General features: G+C 40.7%; 1 protein-coding gene across 2 annotated transcripts in view; it reads right to left on the bottom strand.

Moving 5' to 3' along the window:
• The window catches only part of mef2d (myocyte enhancer factor 2d), a 270,090-nt gene that overhangs the window by 101,696 nt on the left and 144,932 nt on the right, over nucleotides 1-23,462 (bottom strand). For both annotated transcript variants that reach the window (XM_055163740.1, XM_055163741.1), the window contains exon 4: nucleotides 17,988-18,191. In XM_055163740.1, coding sequence (XP_055019715.1) covers nucleotides 17,988-18,191 — 204 coding nt within the window. The remainder of the gene's footprint in view (nucleotides 1-17,987; nucleotides 18,192-23,462) is intronic.

Genomic DNA, 23,462 nt, shown 5'->3' with positions numbered 1-23,462 from the left:
TCACGGTCGCTGTTCTCATTAGTTTAGCTCCTGTTGTGATGCGGCTGTGGTTGGTTAGCATATTTGTTTTGAAGTAAGGTTTCAAAGTAGTGTGATGGGGTTAACTAAAGCATATGTTACAAGCAGTCCCAGCAGGTTAGGTGGATTTTTTGTTAACTACTACTAACAGAAGATGGCCACTAGGGGCGTCAATTGTACTCTAGCCTCAAGGATGAATGAAATAGGGACTTGATAAAAAATGTCATTACATACAAGCTAGTACAGCCTCTTGAAAATGGGTAAATTATGACTGAACATGCATAATATACAGAGAATTTTGTATTGACTGCAAAATACATAAGATATTAAAGGCCTGTATCATATTTTTAGGACTATAAGTCACACTTTTTTCATGGTTTGGGTGGTCCTTCGACTTATACTCCAGTGCGACTTATACATCAAAATTTTCACACTAACAGCCGCGAGAGGCTCTAGGTTTGTGTGCAAATATCTGCTACTCCTATTACTCTTTGCTCTACTGCGCATGTCTCCTGCAGAAAAAGCCGATGTTCTGTCAACGATCATGTCAATCGATCGCACTATTACTTCTGCACCACTGAAAATTAAAAATTTAAGCAAACTTATTAAGACAACTGAGAAGACTGAATACAAACACCCTCAAAAAAAAAAACGAAACAAAAACGAAATGTACAGCGAAAAACTGTAATCGAGCAGCAGAAAGAAAATCTGGAGTGAGCGAGAAACTTGTGACACTGGGAGGATGCGCCGTGCAACTTTCCTGGAAGTCATTGGATGGAAGGACAAAGCCTGGACTTCAGTGACACCGAAACCATCCTGTCGGGATTCAGAAAGACCGGAATAATTCTAACTTGAACTGATGCTGAGTCTGAAGACAGCTACGCAGAAGAGGAAGCGGCGCTCTGTTTACCTCCGGAGGTCACAAAGTTACTCAGAAGTGACACCGAGGATGAAGAATTCAGTGGATTTAGTGATTTGGAGTGAGATGGAGAGTTTGGTAAACTTGTTCTGTTCTGTTGTTTATGTTATAGTTTATCTGAAGAACTGTTCATATGTGACGTTAACAGTCTGTTGTTCTCTGTTCTGCTTGATATTGTTATAAGTTGCCTTTCAAGATGAAATGTCGGTTCCTGCTCTCTGATTTTATAAAATAACTTTCCCCCCAAAAGTGCAACTTATATATGTTTTTTTTTTCTTCATTACACATTTTTTGGCTGGTGTGACTTATACTCTGGAAGCAACTTATAGTCCGAAAAAATACGGTGCTTGTCTTTTTTTACATGTAAAAAAATAAAATTAGCTTAGCCTCTCTAAAAGCAGCTCTAAGCATAAAAATTAGACGGCATCTAATTATAACACATTTTGTAGTCCGCAGTGCCAGGAAATAATGTGAAAGAGCCAGCCTGAAGACACAGCCAGGTTACATTAGTTTTACATTAGAAAAGTCATAAAGTTAAATAAGTAATATTATTTTGATCACCAAACCTTTTAAGAGCTTTTAACCATGTTATAATATTAATTCTCCTGCATTCAAGACAGGATTGCTCTGAAAATTCTGTACTTCAGACTCAGATTTTGGTATCGTGCTTCCCTAATATGAAATCACATATATGAACATTATGAAATCAACAGCTAAATATTTTGGAGAATTTGTCTTCTAGTATACAGTCAATCCGTAGAGTAGAATCTGTCATATGCTATTGTATTGAATTCACTGACTGAAAGTGGGGCCCCTGCTCTCCCAGACCCGCTGCTGTGATCGAGGGCATCCCCTGTTCTCCGCTCTCTCCCTTCACTCCTTCTCCTCAGTCGTTCCTGTGGGTATACTGCGCTCTCATTGGCTCTGTGCGTCTCTCTCCTTCTGTCTCCATGATTGGGGACTGCAGCCGAGCGCACTAAGACGTTCTGGCAGGAGAGGAGGAGCACCCAGCCTCTCCCCTCCTCCCCTCACCTCCACCCACACACCCGCACACTCATGTAGGGTTTCCAAGCTTCTTAGAGACATTATATTGACTTTCATTTCCCGTAAACATCAACCTAAATATAACTATAATTACTAAACCCTAACCTTAACGGTGCACTATGGAACTTTTCTAATGGAAACTATGTCACCTGCTCGTATGGGATTAAGGCTGTCATTACTGCATCTTTTCAAATACATGTTTCTATTACTAACAAATACACACATTCTTGTTGCGAGTGGGGTCACTTCTCCACAGATCGGGCCTGTAACTTGGCGTTGTGGTGTTTAAAGTCATACTGTGGAACATTTCAGGCAAAACAAAACCGTATTTTTCGGACTATAAGGCGTACAAAATCCTTTAATTTTCACAAAAATCTACAGAGCGCTTTATAATCCGGTGTGCTTTGTGTATTAATTCTGGTTGTACTTACTGACCTCGAACAGATTTTATGTGGTACACGGTGTTCAAAAATCTGTCAAATTGTTTTAGTACGACTTTGGTAAACTACGAAGCTGCGCCGCTTGATGGATTGTCGGAGAATTACGTCCACCGTAGTCAAGAGCCTTGCTTATAGTTTATGCAAATGAGCCATGTGTTTTTAAGTTTCGTTTCTGTAAAAACTAAATAAATGTACACAAAGCTGCATTAAACACATTATTACTCAATGTATGATCTGCCAATGGATCGTGGATGCCTGGGCTAAGGTATCAGCGCCAAGTGTCGTCCGTTTGTTTCGCTTAATGCGCCTTATAATCCGGTGCGCCTTATGTATGAAAATAGACAAGAGAATTCAACATTATTGATATAATCTGGTGCACCTTATAGTCAGAAAAATACAGTAACTTTAGTAGTAACCTTCCACCTGAAAAGTGGGTTAGACTACTCATTTCACTAAAACAAAGTTAACATCCCTATTTTTAAGATTTGACGAAAACTCTTGCCTAGTTTTCTCAATTTTTGTAGAATTTTGTTCCTGTTTTTATGAAGGCAGCAGGTATGACACACATGGGGATAATGTCACAACTGTTACCTAGCAACCACATTGTAATCATGGGCCAAAACTTGTCAAAACTGCACAATATTGAAGGTTAGACTAATAAACATAAACATCAACGCAATTAGTGTGTTAAATGAAGGTTTAAATGGCCAGAAAAAAGCCTTTTCTCTGTGTAAATTGTCCCTGCATCTTGAATTTTTTATGTTGATGTCATAGTATTCAGTTTTAGAAGTACAAATACTACTGTTTAGGGATGTAACGATATCCAAATCTCTTGGTACGATATTATCACGATGTGCATCTCATGGTACGATATTTACTGCGATATTTTGGAGAGGATATTTTGGAGAGGCTAATATAATTTTTTTGTTTTTAAAATACCTTGACAAGAGTTTGGTGTGAATTATTTCCATCATAATCAAAAGAATTCAAGTACAAAACATATTTCTTCATCTTGTTTGCACTGAAATTAATCATGGGATATGTAGTTCCTCATGTTTATAAGATGTTGCTATTATAAAACCACGTATTTAAGCACTTGTGATTTGATATATTGTGACAGCCCGAGATATTTTTTTGAGATTTTTGACGATACGACATCACGATATTTCGGTTATTGTTACATATTCTGTCTCAAGCTGCAACTTAAGTAATGTAAAACTATATATTATTACACCATTGTGCATTTTAACAACACGACATTTTGTATTAAATAACAGACTGTAGAATGTTTTGATGTGATCTGAAACACAGGATTCCTTAGTGGACTTGAGAACCACTACACGGTTGCCCTATGCACTTCCTCTGTACTCACAATACTAACAAGAAAGTGCATGAGAGAGGAAGAAGTGCGTGACTACATCCACACTTCATAATTTATACCCCAAAGCACGAGCTGGAGAAAGCAGAGAAAGCAGAGGAGGCGCAGGGGCAAATGGGTGAGTTTTATGCCTGTCCGGTGCTCCTCGCCTTCGGGTACAGCGTCTCGGAGGTGTCCCTGAGAGCTCCGGTGACACGGTGCCAGGTGGACAGGGACGGAGACAGTCGGAGAATGCTGACAGTGCAAATGTGTCAAGATAACGGTAGCTACAGGAGTTACGAGAAATTGGGGAAAAATAAGCTGTCAACAACTTTGGCTCTAACTTATCCGTGTCAATCAAACAGACAAGATTTCCAAAATATGCTATAATGTGCACACTATATGAGACGCTACCAGCACCATGCGATAATTTAGTATATAGTGAATTTTTAAGGTCATATATTTTGCAAAATTGACTCTTGTGAGCTTTAAGACATGTTAGAATGCCGTTTCCTCATAAAAAAAAATATACATGGAGTTGTGCTTTGTTTCAATAACTCTTTAATATTAGTCTGTCTGAGAGAAAAACTCAACCCAAATATGCAGGATTTGTGTGTTAAACATGTGTCAATGAAACAAAACACAACTCCAGGCATGGCAACTTCTTGAATTTTAATTGGGAGATTAAAGATAGAGATTCTAATATTCCTCATCATTGGTCCACTTTGGTGTTTTTGATCGAGACGTTCATGGCCAATTAACTGTCAGTAAAAGCGCGTGGTTTTGAAGAGAGTTCAGACTTTGGAGGAAGAAATTTGACTAATTCTTCTTATTAAATGGCCATAATTAAATGTCTGTAAATGTCTTATAAATATCATGGTTGATCAATATGAAAGTGCTCAACTTTTTTGTCCTATTACCAGTGGGACTTGCAAGTCATGACTTGGACTCGAGTCAGACTTGAGTCACTATTTTTATGACTTGAGACTTGACTTGATAAAAATGGACTAAGACTTGGGACTCGACTTGGACTTGAGCACTGTGACTTGAGAAGACTTGATGCTTCTCCTGAAAAATACCGGTGTGTGTTTCTAGAAAATACTTTTCTCATTACAGTTGATACATGTGGTGCTTAATTTTAAAGGAACAAACTGGAACAAACTGTCCCTTCCACTTCTCTGTTTGGTACTTTGGATGGAACTGAAATACTGTGATGTGGTATTCTCAAATGTACTACAGTAATATACAGCAGAATACAGTAAAAGAGAGGGAAATCCAGAGAACATGATCTTTCCATTCCAGGGCAGACTACATGACAAAATAACCCAACTTTTAAATCTGAATTCTTTCTGTTCTGACTGTAATGATGATACTAAGATCTTATCAAGGTGTTTAAATTGAAAAAAAAAAAATGCATTTCTACAAATCTTATATAAATACTAAATACTATAAATATACCATGACTATTCAAGTACAATTTAGTTTAAAAATCATATCAACTGCAAAAATCTAAAGACTTGAAAGGACTTGAAGCTCAAAGAAAACGACTTGGACTTACAGGCCAGTAACTCGAGACTCAACTTGGACTTGCATGTCTTTGACTTGGGGCTTGACTCGGATTTGAGGTCAAAGACTTGAGACTTACTTGAGACTTGCAAAACAACAGTTTGGTCCCACTTCTGCCTATCATCTTGAATGTTCAATAGTATGGCATTTTGCTTTATTGAATTCAAAAGAAAAAAGCACATAACACTACTAATCATGCTATAGATAGGTCAGATCTATGGAGTGGCTAGCTTGCTCTCAATAAAAATACATTTTTATTTAGTTATCAAATAGACAGATAGACCAAGAAAAGATACTTTAGTTTAGTCTTTATTTGAAGCAAATCAACTAAAGCAAATTTACAAAAAATACTGTTGTTCAAAAATACGTAGATTTTTAGTTTGGATGGTTCTTTGAAAATGTGTTAATCTTTCATGGAGTTATACAATCTATGGATGTGCTGATATGAAACTGGTATCAGATATCGGCACTAATATTGAAAAATTTTCATGTATAAGATATTGGTTTAGTCAATATCTCATTTTGGTCTATGAACTGGAGTAAAATAATGATTTACTTTTACTTTAAATGATAAATAAATGTACAATCTCTGCTCCTAGTATCGGTTGATATCGGGGATCCGCAGACACTTAAAGTCACGCCGTCACTGATATCACAACAGAAAAAGCTGGATTGGTTGCGTCCCTTCTACAGTCCTCTGCCCTCGATCTGAAATTACATCAAATTCTTGAATGTCATGAACGCAACCTATTGGACCAACTTCATAAATAAAACAAAACAATTATGAAAGTTTTATTAGAACTCCTCACAACTACCAGTCCCTCAAGTCCCATTCATACCCCGCTCACCATACAACCTCCCACTGAGTGACAGATATCGGTCAGACCACTGCGGCCAAGACAAGGGGGTCCGCGGGGAGACAACTGACCAGGGACATCTGAGGACACGCCGCATCCAGCTCCTGTTAGCGTACGGTACGTTATCGCGGAGCCCGTCGCACGAACGCACCACGGCCCGCGAAACATGCGCCAGGGCTCACCGGACCTGAATATTGTATGAGGCTTTCACTTCCGACTTCACGGGCATGCAAACGTAAAGTAAGAGAGAGAGAGAGAAAGAGAGAGAGAAAGAGAGAGGTAGAGGAGCACTTGAAAGAAAAAAAAAAAAAAAAAACGAAAGAAAGAAGTGGTGCAAACAGGGGGTAGTGGAGCCTGAGTTGATGTGGCCCGGAGCTGCCCGACCAGAGTGCCCCCCCTCCACCCCCTCCTCACCCCCCCACCCCTCCCCATGTACACATACTCATGCATACACTTAAGGGCCATCTGCAGCTGGAAGATAGGCCCCGCTGAATAAGGCTGTATACCGCTAACACTCTGAGACGTGCGGCGAGAGAGGCAGAGGCAGAGGAGACAAGGAGGAGGATGGCGAGGAGAGGAGGAAGGTGGTGCCCGCAGACTGACTGGTGATGAATTTAGTTTGTGTTATAGTGTTCTATAGACTTAATATTGAGGAGGATGTTCATATTAACTAGGGTTGCGTATCACTCAGAAGCTGTCAATATGATACATACCTCGATACATAAGCCACGACACGATACATAGCTCAATACAGTGAGCATACGATTCTATACGATTCAATAGGTGGGTTTCACGTGACGTCACAGGGCTACGTTTGTCAGCACGCAAAATCAGATGGAGGGCAGGAAGTGAACTGACTGGAGGAAAATGCCGATGTGTTGTGTAGTTTACGGCTGTGCCAATCGTTCTAACCGAGAGAAGGAAAAGCGATTTTTTTAGAGTACTGAATACAGTCGTCCACAAAGGTCAGAAATGGGAAAAGCCGACAGAACAACACTGTAAAAAGTGGATTACAAACCTGTTTGCGGTCGGGAGGAGCAGAATTCGCTAATGCTCGTGTCTGCAGTGAACACTTCCTCAAAGGTTTGTTACAAAGCTAAATTGTTTTTTGTGGTTTACCTAAACATAAACGAATCATTAACGACTAACAGCTAATGACGTTTGTTGACATTAAATAGTTCAGATAGAGGTTAGTGTCGATACACTGCAGTTTTTCCCATAAGAGTCGATACACATAAAATAAGAGAAACACTCACCCTGGCGAAGACCAAACGATAATCATCATTTAGGCGTTTTGCACCAAGGTTGAGGACCCATCCACTCACAAAAAAACGTATATGCCTCCAAACTTTTGTACACCTTCATCTGTTGTCTGGTGTAGAACGATGTCTGAAGAGTTAAATAGTTCGTGATATCCTCTGTCTCGATTGTCGGCAAATCTTTTACTTCGGTTGAAAATTCTCTCATTTTCAATAAGATCAGGGTCACGCCCAGTATATCTGTTGACTAACTGCTCGTACTTTTGCCTCGCTACTGGCTCTAAATCCTTACAATAAGAACTCTTCTCCATATCTGTGTTCTCCAGAGCCGTGTTTGTCGTGTTTGTCTTCACTTCCTGCCCTCCACCTGAAATTCGCGCATCATCGTGATCACGTGACTGAAACCCTCCTATACAATATATTTCAAATCGATTCGATACAGTTCAATAAAAAATAAAGGCTAGATCAGGGTTTCCCCTCTTTTTCACTGACAATATTTCAGAACTTTCACATGACTTTTTCATGTCCTAAAGTGAATTTCTACGACTTTATGGCACCCTGTAGAATTGATCAGACTTTTAGGGCTAAATATGAAATGTTAACCCACTTCATTCACCGTTTGGTTTGGGATTATAGTTTTCTAACATTCAAAATACTTTCAGTGCATTTATTGTCGTCTTTTTTAAACTAAAGGCGCAGACGTTTGGAAATAATCATAATAGTCTAATGAGAACTTAACAGAACACTGTAGTTGCGTGAAAGATATATACACTTTTTTTTTTTTATTACTTCTCCAGGCTTGAAAAATGATTCTTTCAATTTTCATGGCTTTTCCAGGATTTCCATGACCGTGGAAAACCTGTGTGATACTAAAAGTCTGTGTTAAACCACTTCTTGTGCAATGTTAATATTAAACACAGCCATTTTAATAATGAAAAAGTGAAAATGTCAAACGTGTCGCATCAATGAGTTTCCTTTCACTAAACAAGCAACAAAACTGCAGCGCTGTAACAAAATAATTTTGTAAAATATACCAAAAAATACTCTTGGCAAGATATTGATACAGCAGCCCACAATATCGCCACTGTATCATCACATTAAACTATATGGTATATCGATATTTCAATATTTTTACGCACCCCTAATATTAACAAAACAAATATTTTATAACTATAATTAGAGTTTTAGCCAATCACAGCAGCCAATCAGCATGCTCTGATAAAATAATACAGATTTTGGCTAAATAAATGGGTAGCATTATACCTTTTTTTTTTTTTTACCCTTACCACCTTGTTAGTAATTAATTAGAAAAAGTTTTTGCTGCAAAATGTTCAATTTCTGCTCCACACCAAAAGTTCTGTGGAGTGAAACGGATCAGCATTTACAAGATGGATTCTCGTATAGTAGTTTATTCATTATTCTTATTTATTAACCTTTATTAAACCATGATAGTTCCACTGAGAATTGGAATTTTTTTTCAAGGGAGTCCTGGCTATTGTCCAGGTTTTTAGCACGCAAAACCTACACACATGAAGAGAACATGCAAACTCCACAGACAACGACCTCATGGCGCCCCAGAATCAAACCCAGGACTTTCTTGCTGAGACTAGAGAGGTAAACTGCTACGCCACATCAATATTTTGCTAATAGAGTTACAAAGCGAGCTATAGACATTTATTATTAGTCGATCGCCAGACAAACCTTCTCTCTCCTCTGACCTCTGACCTCCGGCTCACCGCCGCCCCCTCCCAACCGCAACCGCTCCGATGACGGGCAGCGCAACATTAGATTGATATGTTTTCGATTGATTCACTGTACTTTCATCGCGGCGGAGAAGACGTCGAAAAATGACGGCTACCTCGCAAAACGGCATCCGCGAAGAGGTCAGCTCACACCCCCGGGCGTTCGGAGATGAAACAAGCAATATCTGGCGCCCCGGGCATTCCATACACATACTTTTGATAAGAGGAATAAAGTTATCATATGTGGGGTCAGAGTTCAGCGCGTCTCGTCTTTACACGGGGGATGGAGAGGGATATTAGTTCAGAGTGGAAATCAAAGAAGCAGATAGCAGCTAGGGGTTGGTGCGTGGAAGCTATAGCAGGTGCAGCCGGGGGCACGTTGCATGAATTATGGGAGCAGTGATTGCTTTTTCCTTGGGTTGCATTAGTGGCTATACATAATGAGTGTGTTTGAGCCTCATTTATAATAAGGCGGGATAAAATATTCACATGTAAATACTGGTATGGAAATATATATATTTTTTGCATCGTTTTGATTTATAAAGATGCGTCTAGGTCTATAAGTTTTGAAAATTCAGACTTGCTTTAGTTTTTAATTTAAAGTTAGGAGTTTAGTTTTGCGTTTTACTATAGTGATGTACTTATCAAGCTTCTTCAGTTCTGATACCGATATCGATACTATAGCTTTAAGTATGTACCGATGTATATTATTATTGTTAACCGATACCAGTGTATGGACTGAAACTGTTTTATGTAACTGTTACCGTATTTTCTCCAACCCCATTAACAAACGCCCCACAATCCAGAGCGCCCTATACACGGAATCCACTCAGGTGTCCCAACACGACTTCAGTAAACTACAAAGCCGCACCACCTGCAGCGCACGCAAACACACACGGAGCAGACAGCGACCGCACAGCGAAAAACACCCACAGCCACTCATCACTCCACACGGAAGAGGAACGGAACGGAAGAACAAACCGAAAAAACTAGTGCGATGTGCCACTTCTAGACACAACTGAACAACTGAGTCACCGCGAACACGCCAACAATCCAGCGGTCCCAGACAGCACCCTCCCTACACGCCACAACTGAACAAAGCCCAGAGTCACCGTGAACGCGCCAAACAAAGTCCCACTGACCCATCCAACTGTTGTGTTTCGTTTAAAGTCCAGTGTGGTTTATTTGTGAAAAAAGTTTGAAAATAGACCATTTGATGACAGTGCGTCTTATAATCCAGAGCACCTAATAGCCCGGAAAATACTGTACTTATCCTGCAGTGTAACTGTTGAAGAGCTTTGAATTAAAGTTAAAATATTATGGCTACAACTGCAGGGCTTAATGCTCAATTCAGATTTTTTTTATGAAATCTGATTATTTTGCGAAGTCGTTCTTATTTACAGTTAAATGCGACTTGTATGTGATCTCCAGAGTGAACTTTAAACACCTCAAAAGTGTCCCGCATTCACATTGGAGGACACGACGACGTCACACCCAGTGAGTGTGCTCAGTGTTTACTGAAGTAGCCTAAACATGGACGCTACCATTGAGCTCCTGGAGATTTTAAAGTTGCTGTCGTACCGGATCCAGAACATGTACAGCTTATTTGTTTTTAAGGAGAAGGAGAAGGATGAGGTTTTTGGCCAAGGCGTTTTGTGGGGCAGTGGCAGCAATGTCTGTAGAAATTCGTGTGGGTGTGGAGTCACAGCCAAGAGTGGCGGGAATCCTATGTGCTTCGTTGCTACACGGAGTTCAGACACAATTTTCGTTTGACGAGAAGAACGTTTATGTACATTTATGTCGTGCAGGTGGGATGACCTGGCTGTTCAGACTGAAGTCGCATGTCAAAAGATCGGATATGTATCGGTTTTAGGAGCACATATCCAAGTGTCCTGGGTCGCATTTGAAAAAATCAGATCTGTGTCACTCCCACTGTCATTAAAAGATCAGATACAGGTCGCATAGAGGCAAAAAAATCGGATTTGGGTCACTTCAGTCTGAATGTAGCCTAAGAGACATTGAGGGCTATATCAGTCAGCAAATAGTCTCATTAAATCCAATCAAAGGCCCAACCGTTGATCCCAATTTCTGGATTCAGCGCTGATATTCGATACTAGTATTGTGTATCGTTGCATCTCTAGTTACTCGTCTGGAAAAACAGCTACAGATGCTTGGTAAAACTGTAAACTTGTATGTATCCACTGACTTTAACTCTCTTTTAAACACACTTTTGGTCACCTTGAGATAAGTATTTCACATTTTCTAATTTAAAAAAATATCTGTATTTGGAAAACCCACTTTATAAACTACACTTGTTTCAAATTACTTAAACAACTAATTAGAAACAAGTGTATTCGTGTAGCCTAGCGATGAAACTCCCTCTACCATCAGAAAATAAACAAATGAATGCGATGCCAGTATTTTTACTAACACAATTTGAGTGCAGAAAGAGTCCGAAGAGGGGTTATTGTCTTAAAAACTGCGTAGGAGAGGTCCAGATTTTTACCTATGACGCAACAATCCGGGCAAAATTCAAACAAAGCATTTTTGCGTGCTCGAAAAAGACACATTTGGATTGTTGGAATAACGAAACAAACGTGAATGAGGCAAAATACAACTCCAGGTACATGTTGGCTTTGGCCATTCAAATAAAGACATTTTAACTATATTTTTCCTCGTGCAATTTTTTAACTTTTTTTTACTTTTTTTGGAGTGCCTGGAATCCGTTGTGTTTAAGTTTTGATCCTTTTTCCAAGAGCACCCTCTACCAGCTCCTACACCTACAGCACATTTTTGTTCTTTCTGCACAACTCCAGGTATGTTTTTGACGAGGGGACAACATTATATCGCAGTCAAACGCTCAAAAAAAAAGTCAAATTTGCGTAATACGTGTCCTTTAAAGTCGTACGAAGCCTAATTGAAACTTATAGATGTCGGTGGGAACAGTTGAGCTCGAACCGGTAAAACGGCCCTGCTGCTTTGGCGTCTGTGGTCAGAGGAGCTCCATTTTGTGGTTGACCGTTCCTGACCCCTCCTCGGCGATGAGTGAATCATATATAGGGCCATAACAGAGGCGAGCTCGAGCAGCCATAAGCCCATATGCAGTGTAATGCGCGGTGTGAAAGTGCTCTATAGGCACAGAGCAGGACACATCCAAGCAGCTCCTGTTCAATTCATGAGAGACGGAGAGACGGAGAGAGAGAAAGAAAGAGAAAGGGCCATTATGGAGAGAGGGGTCAGCAAAGCGTACTGTGAAAGAGCCTTTAGCGGAGGGGAGGAGGGAGAGAGGAGAGAGAAGAGAGAGCGTGTTTAGTTTAGTGAGAAAGAGGGAGAGAGAGAGGGATGAGGGGCACAAAGCGAACCGCAAAAGAGCCTTAAGCTGAGGGGAGGAGAGCGAGGGGAAGAGAGACAAGTGAGAGAAGAGAGAGAGAGGGTGAAGGTCGGTAAAGCGAACTGAAGAGTCTTTAGGAAGAGAGAGGGAAGAGGAGAGAGGAGAGAAAGAAAAGTGAGAGAGAGAAGAGAGGAAAATAGAGAGAGGGGGAGAGAGAGAAGGTCGGTAAAGCGAATTGTGAAGAGTCTTTAGCCGAGGGGAGGGGAGAGAGAGAGAGAGACAGTGAGAGAAGGTGGGTGGCGGGTTAATTGAGAGAGAGAAGGGAGTAAGATGGAGAGAAAAGGAGTGAGAGGGTGAAAGAGAGAGAGAGAAATGGAGAAAGATGGAGAGAAAGGAAGTGAAAGGGAGAAAGATGAAGAGAAAGGGACAGAGAGAGAGAAAGAAAGACAAAGGGAGAAAGCTGGAGAGAGAGAGGGAGAAAGAGAGAGAAAAAGGGAGTAAGATGGAGAGAAAAAGGGAGTGAGAGGGAGCGAGGGAGAGAGAGCGGGATTAAAATGGAGAGAGAGAGGGAGTGAGAGGGACTAAGAGAGAGAAAGGGAGTAAGATGGAGAGAAAAGGGAAGTGAGAGGGAGAAAGAGAGACAAAGGGACAAAGAGAGAGAGAGAAAGAAAGTGACAGGGAGAAAGGGAGAGAGAGAAAGGGAGAAAAAGAGAGATGTAAGACGGAGAAAGGAAGGGAGTGAAAGAGAGAGATGAAGAGAGAAAGGGAGTGAGAGGGATTCAGAGGGAGAAAGAGAGAGAGAAAGGGAGTAAGACGGAGAGAGAAAGGGATTGAGAGGTAGAAAGAGAGAGAGAAAGGGAGTAAGACGGAGAGAGAAAAGGAGTGAGAGGGAGAAAGAGAGAAAGGGAGAGAGGGAGAGAAAGGGAGTAAGGTGGAGAGAAAAAGGGAGTGAGAGGAAAAGAGAGAGAAAGAGAGAGTGAAGATGGAGAGAGAAAGTGAGTGAGAGTGAGAAAGAGATGTAAAAAGGGAGAAAGAGAGACTGAGCGAGGGGGGAGGGGCAGAGAGAGCGAGAGAGGCAGTACAGGATCACAACAGCTGAATGTACTTAGTAACCTCTGCAGTAACCCTGGATCTAGGACAACTGCAAATGCTCTAGTTTTCAGCATATGTAAATGACTCGGAAATTGGTCCCTGCTTTGAGTAAATTCTTAAATCTCAGGATCGAACACTTGAAAACCTCGATAAGCTGCTGGGCCACGACTGGTAAATACACGTATCACACTTTTTTTGTATTTAGTATTTTAAAATCTCTATCGGTTTAACATTCGGCTAACTGACAGTTCTGATGTGGCACAACATGGAGCTCTGTAGAGGTTCATTATGTTAATTTTACACTATTTTACTGAGGTGGAGTGGCCAAAATTGTACTCACGTAAGAGTAATGTTACTTCAAAATAATATTACCTCACTAGGAGTGCCAAGAAAAGTTAAAAAAAAAAAAAGTATTCGGGAAAACTACTACTCAAGTAAAAGTAGCATAAAGAGTAAGTCTTGGGAAGTAACATCTGGTTTATAATAAAAAATTAATGACATTGGAAGGACAAAACGTTAAATAATGCACAGACTCTGGTGCTTTCAAAGGATAGACACAAAAATGAGACAAACTAAATAATATCTGAACGTTCAAATCATTTCATATTGTCAAGAGTTTTTGTTATTTTTATGCTCACTCACAGTGGGAGGAGGAACCAAAACTTTTACTCAATACTCAATAAAAACAACATGGTAACACTTTATTTTAGGGTACACTCAATAACATCTAACTACCTGTTAATTAGCATAGTTGTAGAGAGTTAATTTCTCATTAATTAGTATTTATTCAGCTCTTATTAATGTCTAATTCCCCATGAGCTTATTCTGCTATTAGTTAGACATTTATAAACACTTTTCTATTAATACACTTTTATTACTGCTTCTTACTATGATACTAGGCCATTTTTGTCCATGAATTGTTTTGTACGACTACCTATTTATATATGAACTATTAAAATGCATGTCACAATACATGAATTAAGTGTGAAAATGAGCCCACTTTAGAAAAGAAACCATATTTCATTTTAATTTGTGTCAAACTCATCATTTTCTACCGATCAAAATATCGCTTTAGATTGGGGAAAATATGCAGAGCTTAATGACTTAATTAATTGCTAGTTGGACTCTATTAACACCTAATAGAGAGTGTTTTATTACACAAGAGTAAGCAAAATGTATTAAGTGCAAATAAGTCAAAACTACCGTAAATTCCGGACTATTGAGAGCACTTGAATCTCAGCTGCATTAACTACATTTTAACAAAATTTTGAAATTGTACATACATAGGCTGCACCTGAATATAAACTACAGGTGTCCACGTCTTCAAGAAAGTTTTCAAGTTCGGTCCGTCTGCTTTTATCGCCTCTGAAAGGTTTTGTCATCTTTTTTGCATTGAGTCAGTTCGTCATGCTGCCGTCGCCAAAATCTTACCATCGACTCGTTGATGCCGAGCTCACATGCATTTCTTTGTATGTTTTCCATGAGGAGGGTGTGTGCATGACACAATCAAATGAGCATCTTCCTCGGCGGATCACCCCCGTCTCTCCCCGCGCATGTCTCCTGTAGAAAGAGCCTCTGTCCTGTCTGTATCATGTCAGTGTCTTGTAGGATTTCAGCAGATTTCAGACTCTTGGGAGCGGGGCTAGTTCTGTCAGTCAGGTATGAGTGGACGTCCGGCTACTGAAGTTGGAGACGTTTCTTACGCACACGGGTAAGACTGTATCCCCCTCACTAATGTTCATTTAGCATCATAACGTATTTGATCACATGGTGGCAGGGCATTTGAGAGCGCTGTTAACCCTAGTGTTACTCGCACAGACAGCGGCGTTTTCTGCACTCGGGCTGCGTTTATCCTCTGTGTTACCAAACCATAGAGCGTATATATGAATAGACAATGTGCCAAACAAAGAATCCGTCCATATACTCGCTGCATCGTTTTATTAGCCGCAGGGTTCAAAGTGTGAGAAAAAAGTAGCGGCTTATAGTCCAGAATTTACAGTACATTTATTGTGGTACTAGTCCTTAACAACACGCTTATTACCAAAAGCTTATTGGGATCATTATTCATGGACAAAAATTGCTTAGTATCATATTAATAAGCAGTAATAAGGAGTGTATTAATGGATAAGTGTTTGTAAATGTCTAAATAATAGCAGAATAAGCTTATGGGGAATTAGACATTAATAATGGCTGACTAAATATGAATTAATGACAAATAAACCATCTACTATGCTGATTGGCAGGTAGTAAGATGTTAATAAGTGTACCCTAAAATAAAGTGTTACCAACATAATATTACTCAAGTAGGAGTCATGGTATATACTCTGAGACATTTTTTTTTAAGTTCAAAAAGAGTACAACTACATCTGCTATTGTAGAACTTATACAAATATGAAATGCACTAATATGACTGAAGTGGTGAGAGAAAGAACATTAGAGAGATCATTACTTTGGTACACAAGGTACATTTTCCTACTTTTCCAATATCTGAAAGTACAAAACATAACAACAAAACATAAAAGTAAGTGTGCATGAGCTAAATATAAAGCGTACGTATTCATTTGTGTGCTAGCCTCTCCAGACTGGCCTGACTTCATTTAGTCTGAATGAGTCTGGAGAGGACCACATTAGATTAGTGTAAATGGGCCCTAATGATCCCACTGGGCTCATTTAAGCATGGCACGCACAGTGGGGAGTATAAACATTACAGGCAACACTTCAGGAAATACTGACAATTAATCTAATATGTTAACTATTTTTATGCATTCAAATACATTTCTATGATGTATAGCCCTGGTGTTGACGTCATTATTGGCTTTATGGAGGGAGCGCTGTGTGCAAATGTCAAAACTTAAAGTCCGTGAAGGATGTTTCTCAGTGAAAATGTAATTGACTTAACTAAACTTTGTAATCTTTCCAAAAGTTTTCTAGGTCAAAGAAAAACAACAGACTGACCTTTTTCAACATTTGCTGTTTAAAGGACTGTACGTAACTAATATTTTTATTCTATATTTCATAAACTTGGCCTACTGCATGTGTGTTCCCAGATACGAGGTAAACATGTTCTAATCAAATAGCTTTTACTCTTTACTTTGGACATGTCCCATTGATTTATGTTAGAATTTGGTGTTTTGCTCCTTAAGACGATTATCCAATTAGAAAGCAGAATGAGCCTCATGTGACTTTGATTTGGTTTGCCAGTTTCAATGCAGAAATCCAGTTGGTTTAACCCTAAAATCCCTCTCTCTGATCTGAATTGTCACTTTCTAAACCCCAGCATCTGCAGTCAGTCATTGCTTAGTGCTAGTGCAACCTCTGCAGCACAGGGAGGGAATTCTGAAGGTTCTAAGAAAAACTTCTATGAGGCCTCTATCTGCAAGTTAAGACACTCGCAACCAAGGTTCAGTTGTAAGTGGAGACTACATACAGTTCCTTTAAGTGAGCTTCAACTTTACTGTCAATATTGATTTCTTAACACTATTGGATAAAAAAAAAAAAGAAATTTAAATATTTAGAAATTGTTGTGACTTTTTAAAATTAACAAACTAATTATGAAAAGCAAATATGTATGTTGTGTTAAAGGGACAGTCCAGAATTTTGGACATAGGACTTAATTTCTTAGTGAGCCAGAGTGTTGGAGATGTGTGGAGACACTTTTTAAAATGTTCCATCCAGTCCTTGTATTTGCAGAGGTCGCTGGTGCTAGGCTAGTGCATGTCAATGGCCATAGTTAGCCTGCCACTAAAAACAGTCTTACCCACTCCACAAAACACCTGAAGCAAAACAATTCTAACACCAGACTGTCGATGTGATCTTGCATTTGAAGAAGTTATGTTTGAGCAGCAGCAGCATGTTGTACTTCCTGATAGAAAGCTTGGCAGCGGCGGACTGATATATGAGAAAATAGTCCCTCAACATGCGACGATTCATGTGATGCAAGGTTAGTTTTATTTCAAACATTATTCTACCAACACATACATTCACATCGACAGTCTGGTGTAATAATAGATTTGCTTCGGGTGTTTTGTGGAGTGGGTAAGACTGTTTTTAGTGGCAGGCTAACTATGGCCATTGACATGCACTAGCCTAGCACCAGTGACCTCTGCAAATACAAGGACTGGATGGAATATTTAAAAAAGTGTCTCCGCACATCTCCAACACTCTGGCTCACTAGGAAATGAAGTCCTATGTCCAAAATTCTGAACTGCCGCTTTAAAGTCTTGTTTTTAATTTTATCCTTCATATATGGATACTAGTATGAATGAATAATGCCCTGTGTCTTTGAGTGTAAAACTGATAGATTATTATTATTTATTATTACATATGTAGGTTAGGTATGTGTGTGCGCCCCCTGTTGTTTACCTCGATGATGTCTGCATTGGTGCGGCTCTCGTGCGGTTCGTTGTACTCTGTGTACTTGAGCAGAACTTTGTCCATGTCTGTGCTGGCGTATTGGAACAGCTTATTGGAGTGGTTGAAGATGATGAGGGCGATCTCGCAGTCGCACAGCACGCTCAGCTCGTACGCCTTCTTCATCAGGCCGAACTTCCGCTTCGTGAACGTCACCTACGGGACACAGGGAGGGACAAGATACATCAAGAAAGTGCAAAAAACAACAACAAAAGGCCTGCACTCGTACTGTTTTAACAAAGATACTGCAATCACAATAAGCCATATGGATTTTTAAAATTTATTTCTTTTTCTTTCTTCTTTCTTTTATTTTTTTTCAGCCGATACCAATTTCCAATATTTGGCCTGCTGCTGTGTCTATAACCGACATTTGCGGATACTGATATTTAGCTTTTCAAATCCATAATAAAGTCTGCAAAGTTGAAGTAAAGATCACAAATGAATAGAGATTAGGGGTGTAACGATATCCAAGTCTCATGATACGATATTGTCACGATATACATCTCACGGTACGATATTTATTGCAATATCATGGGAAAGCTCACGGTCACAATTAGGGATGTAACAATATCCAAACCTCGCTCTCTTAAAATGCCTTGACAAGACTTAATCCAAAGGACTAAGACTTAAAAGTGCTTAGAATTGTGATTTCCTCTTGTAGTTTACACTGAAATGGAGCAAAGGATCATGGTCTATGTAGTTCCCTCTGTCTTTTTTTTTAGCTATTTTTGCACCATAGCTCTTAATTTAAGCAAAGACACTTGCAATTCGATATGTTGTGATGATCCATGATATTATTGTGAGAACTTTGACGATACAATATCACGATATTTTGGTTATTGTTACATCCCTAATAGAGACGGTACAAGACAAAACTGCCACAAGATCGTCCACACAAAAGAACATTTATCTCATGAGATTTTTTCCCATGTGTTTACATTTAGATTGGACAAAAGGGTTACGTGTTGGTGAGTTACGTCTCTTACAGTTTCAAAAAGCAGTACTAGAAAGGAAACAAAACTATGAAATGAAATAAATAACAAAATTGTGAGACCTAAATTGGAAACTGAACCGTGAAATGTATACAGTATATTAGGAATTATGTTAAAATCTCATTTTGCCTCGTTCTTGTGGACCCAATCTCGTATCTCGTCTCGTCTTATGGAAATTTTGTCTCGACCTATCCCTACAAATGAACTTACATGATTGTGTAAACATACAACCATTAACTCTTTTAGTCATGAGCCTGTTTTAAAAGACAAATCGGATGCTGATATCAACAAAAATAGATCAGTATTGGCAGATACGGGAACCAATATAGTTTTGGAACACACTTTTTCAATTTTTTTTATTAATTAATCATTAATTAATCATTGCATTTATATAGCACCTTTCAAGATACCCAAAGCTCTTTACAGTTCATTATTCATTCACTCAACACTCAGTGGTGATAAGCTACTACTGTAGTCACAGCTGCCTTGGGGCAGACTGACGGAAGCGAGGCTGCCAATCTGTGCCATCGGCCCCTCCGACCACCACCATCACTCACGCACACACCACTTTCATACTAGGCAATGTGGGAGAAGTGTCTTGCCTAAGGACACAACAACAGTTTTTGCGACTGCTACCCCACTGTGGCACCTAATATTCCCAGAGGTCTCCCATCCAAGTATTAACCAGGCCCAGCCCTGCTTAGTTTCTGAGATCTGACGGGATCATGCTTTGACAAGCCAGTATTGCCATTTTGCTGTTTACTCTCGACCAAAACATATTCTGAACTTTTGATTCATCAAAGTGTCCATTTTTGGCAGATATAAGAGCTGAACGCACTCATGGCTCATTCTTTTTACAAAAAAAATAAAATTCTTCAAGTCTGTTGCAGAAGTTCTCATAAATGTGTGGCACTTGTAAGTTGCTTGGTTTTCACTCTGTCCAGTTCATCCCAAAACCAGCTCGATGGAGTTTAAGTCTGGAGACCATGTTTTCAAGCTTAACATCTTGTTCTTTTTTCCTGAGGTAGTTTTGGCAGAGCTTGGACTTGTGTTTTGTATCTTTTATCTTTTTTAACCACTGTTCACTTCTTACCTTTGTAGCATTTCAAGCTCTTCATTGGACTTGCACAACTTGAATTACAATAAATAACTGGAAAAATAATAGTGTTCTAAACCTTTTGACTGATCACAACTGAGCTAGGTCACCATGGTGCCTTAATCTGCAGATAGAGGACACACAGTTTTTTCTCATTCTCAGTATATAGACAAGCCTCACGTGAAAGCTCAGAACCTCCAGAATTCCCTCCCTGAGCTGCAGAGGCTGCACTAGTACTGAGTCATGACTGGATGCAGGTCCTGGGCTTTAGGTAGTGACCATTCAGATCAGAGAGAGACATTTTAAACCAACTGGATTTCACCGTTGAAACTGGCAACCCAAATGTGAGACTCATGTGAGGCTCATTCTGCTTTCTAATTGGATAATCAACTTGAGAACTAAAATACTAAATTAATATCATCATGTCCAATGTTTTAGTAATTGAGGATAAAACAGCATTAGAATTGTTAAAAATGATATTTGATTTTAACATGTCTACATACTCCCTTGATCTGAAATAAATCTGTTCTCCTTTGCTTCTTCAGTGTTATACTTTATTTCTAAATGTGCTGTATACGGTGAGCTAAGAGCCCTTCCTCCTCTCTTAGCTCGTCTCCTCCAGCCTTGATCAGAGCGCAGTCCCGGGTTTGATCTCCGGCTCGGCTGCTGGGAGAGTTGGGATTAATTTGACTAAAGAAAATTAAACATCAGCGGTCTGAGATGTGGTGAGTTATGAGACGGTTTCTAGAAACACGCCCCTCTTTCAGCTTCTTCTCTGCTCACTGCCACAGCCACTTTGCACAGCAGTCAAACTTCATCAATCTCTATTTAGTTTACTATTTTTGTTGGACTTCTCAGCACAAATATATGTTTATTTTCCAGGCCTTTGATTTTCTCATAGTAGGGTTGGGTAATATGAAAAAAAATAAAGAAATAAAATGAAAAACAAATAATTTTTTTCCCAACATTTTTCAATAAACAATACAGAATATTTAAGACTGCCATTTAAAAAACAAAAAAAGACACATTTCTTCCTCTCTTCATCTCTTTTCCACCCTCATCACTTTCTCTCTGCTCTCTCCTCCTCAGACTACTCTCTCCTTTCTTTCCCTCCTCTTCACCCTCTCTCTTCATCACTCTTTTTCTGCACTCTCTTCTCTCTCTCCTCCTCGCACAGCTCTTTCTCTCTCCTCTACTCTTTTCCTTCCCTCGTGTTCTCTCCTCTGCTTGTTCACACCCTAGTGCAGCTCTCTCTTCTTCCCTTGTCTTTCTCCCCATCCTTTCTCTTCTCTTTCTCTCTCCTCTGTTGTTTTCCTTCCCTCCTCATGTCCTCTCCTCCCATCGTTCACACCCTAGCACAGCTCTCTTTTCTTCTCCCCTTCTCTCTCTTTTCATCCTTACACCACTCCTCTTTCCTCTGCTCTTTTCCTTCCCTCTTCATGTCCTCTCCTTCGCTTGTTCACACCCTAGCACAGCTCTCCCTTCTCCCCTTGTCTCTCTCTCTTTCTCTCTACATAGTTTCACCAGTCTTTCTCTCTCCTCTGCTCTTTTCCTTCCCTTCTCATGTCCTCTCCTCCGCTCGTTCACACCCTAGCACAGCTCTCCCTTCTCTCTCTCTCCATCCTTACACCACTCTTTCTCTCTCCTCTGCTCTTTTCCTTCCCTCCTCATGTCCTCTCCTCCACTCGTTCACACCCTAGCACAGCTCTCTTTTCTTCTCCCCTTCTCTCTCTTTTCATCCTCACACCACCCCTCTTTCCTCTGCTCTTTTCCTTCCCTCCTCATGTCATCCCCTCCACCCGCTCACACCTTAGATGGCATCCTTTCCCTCTCCTCTTCACACCATTCGCTCTCCGTCTTCTCGTTCCGCTCTCTCCTCCTCATCTCTTCTCTCCTCCTCTTTCTCTCTGCTCTCTTTTCCTCACACCACTCCCTCGCTCCTCAGCTCTTTTCCTTCCCTCCCCATGTCCTCCCCTCTGCTCGTTCACACCCTAGCACAACTCTCCCCCCACGCTCTTCTCCACCTTACCCCACCCCTCTCACATCCTCTCTCTCCTCTCTCATCCTCACACCACTTTTTCCCGCTCTCCTCTCATATTCTCCTCCACCTGTTCACACCCTAGCACAACTCTCACTTCTCCCCTTCTTTCTCTCTCTCCCCTGCTCTTTTCCTTCCTCACATCTCCTCCGCTCGCTCACACCTTAGACAGCACCCCCCTCTCTCTTTCCTCTTCCTCGCACCACTCTCTCTGCTCTTTCCCTTCCTTCCTCACGTCCTCTCCTCCGCTTGCATGTTCACACCCTAGTGCATCTCTCCCTCCTCTCTTACCCTTTTTCTTTCTCTTCCTCACCCTCCTCTGTTCCGTTCACACCTTAGAACACACCCCTCTCTCTCTCTCTCTCCATCTCCTCTTCACCCCACTCTCTCTCTCCTCCTCACCCCATATGTTCTCTGTTCCGTTCACACCTTAGCACACACCCCATCTCTCTCCATCTCCTCCACACCCCACTCTCTCTCCTCCCCCTTTCTCTTCTCCTCTCTCCATCTCTCTCTCTCCTCTGCTCTTTTCTCTCCCTCCTCTCATCCTTTCCTCCATTCACACCTTAGCATCACCTCCCCCACTCTCTCTCTCTCTCTCTCCTCGTCACACCACACACTCCCTCTCTTCTCCCCTCTCTCTCTTCTCCTCACACCACCCCTCTCTCTCTCCCCTTTGCTCTTTTCCCTCCCTCCTCACATCCTGTCCTCCGCTCGCTCGCTCGTTCACACCCTAGCACCACCTCTCCATCTCTCTCCCTGTCTCCTCCACACCCTACTCTCCCCTTCTCTCTCTTTCCTCCTCACACTATCTCACTCTCTTCTACTCTATTCCCTCCTTCCTAACGTCCTCTCCTCCCTTCACACCTTAGCATCACCCTTCTCCTCTTTCTCTCTCTTCCCTCCTCACATCCTGTCCTCCGCTCGCTCGCTCTCTCGCTCACACCCTAGCACCACCTCCCCCTCACTTGCGAACAAACCAGAGGATCCGCCCGAATCCGCCTCCCTCTCCAAATGGCATCCTCCAGGGTTCGGATTGACTTGGATTAGAGCGCACAATGTAAATACACAAACAGAAAAGAAGAAAGAGAAAGAGGAAGAAAGAGAGAGAAAGAGAGAGAGAATTGAAGAATGGAGAGGTATTGTGAAATGTCAACACAGCGTCTTTGTGGGGAGGATTGGCTCATTACAGATTAGCGTCTGTGCTGAAATGCTGCTATGACCAATATATGGATGGAGACTGTCCCTGTGTGACCTCGAATATATGTATTGTATTTCGTGCATAGGAAGATGGAAACACA

This window comes from Boleophthalmus pectinirostris, unplaced genomic scaffold (assembly GCF_026225935.1).
Source record: "Boleophthalmus pectinirostris isolate CB_2022bp ecotype Guang Dong unplaced genomic scaffold, ASM2622593v1 HiC_scaffold_6, whole genome shotgun sequence".
Taxonomy (NCBI): Eukaryota; Metazoa; Chordata; class Actinopteri; order Gobiiformes; family Gobiidae; genus Boleophthalmus; species Boleophthalmus pectinirostris.
This window is presented reverse-complemented; position numbering and strand designations above follow the sequence as displayed.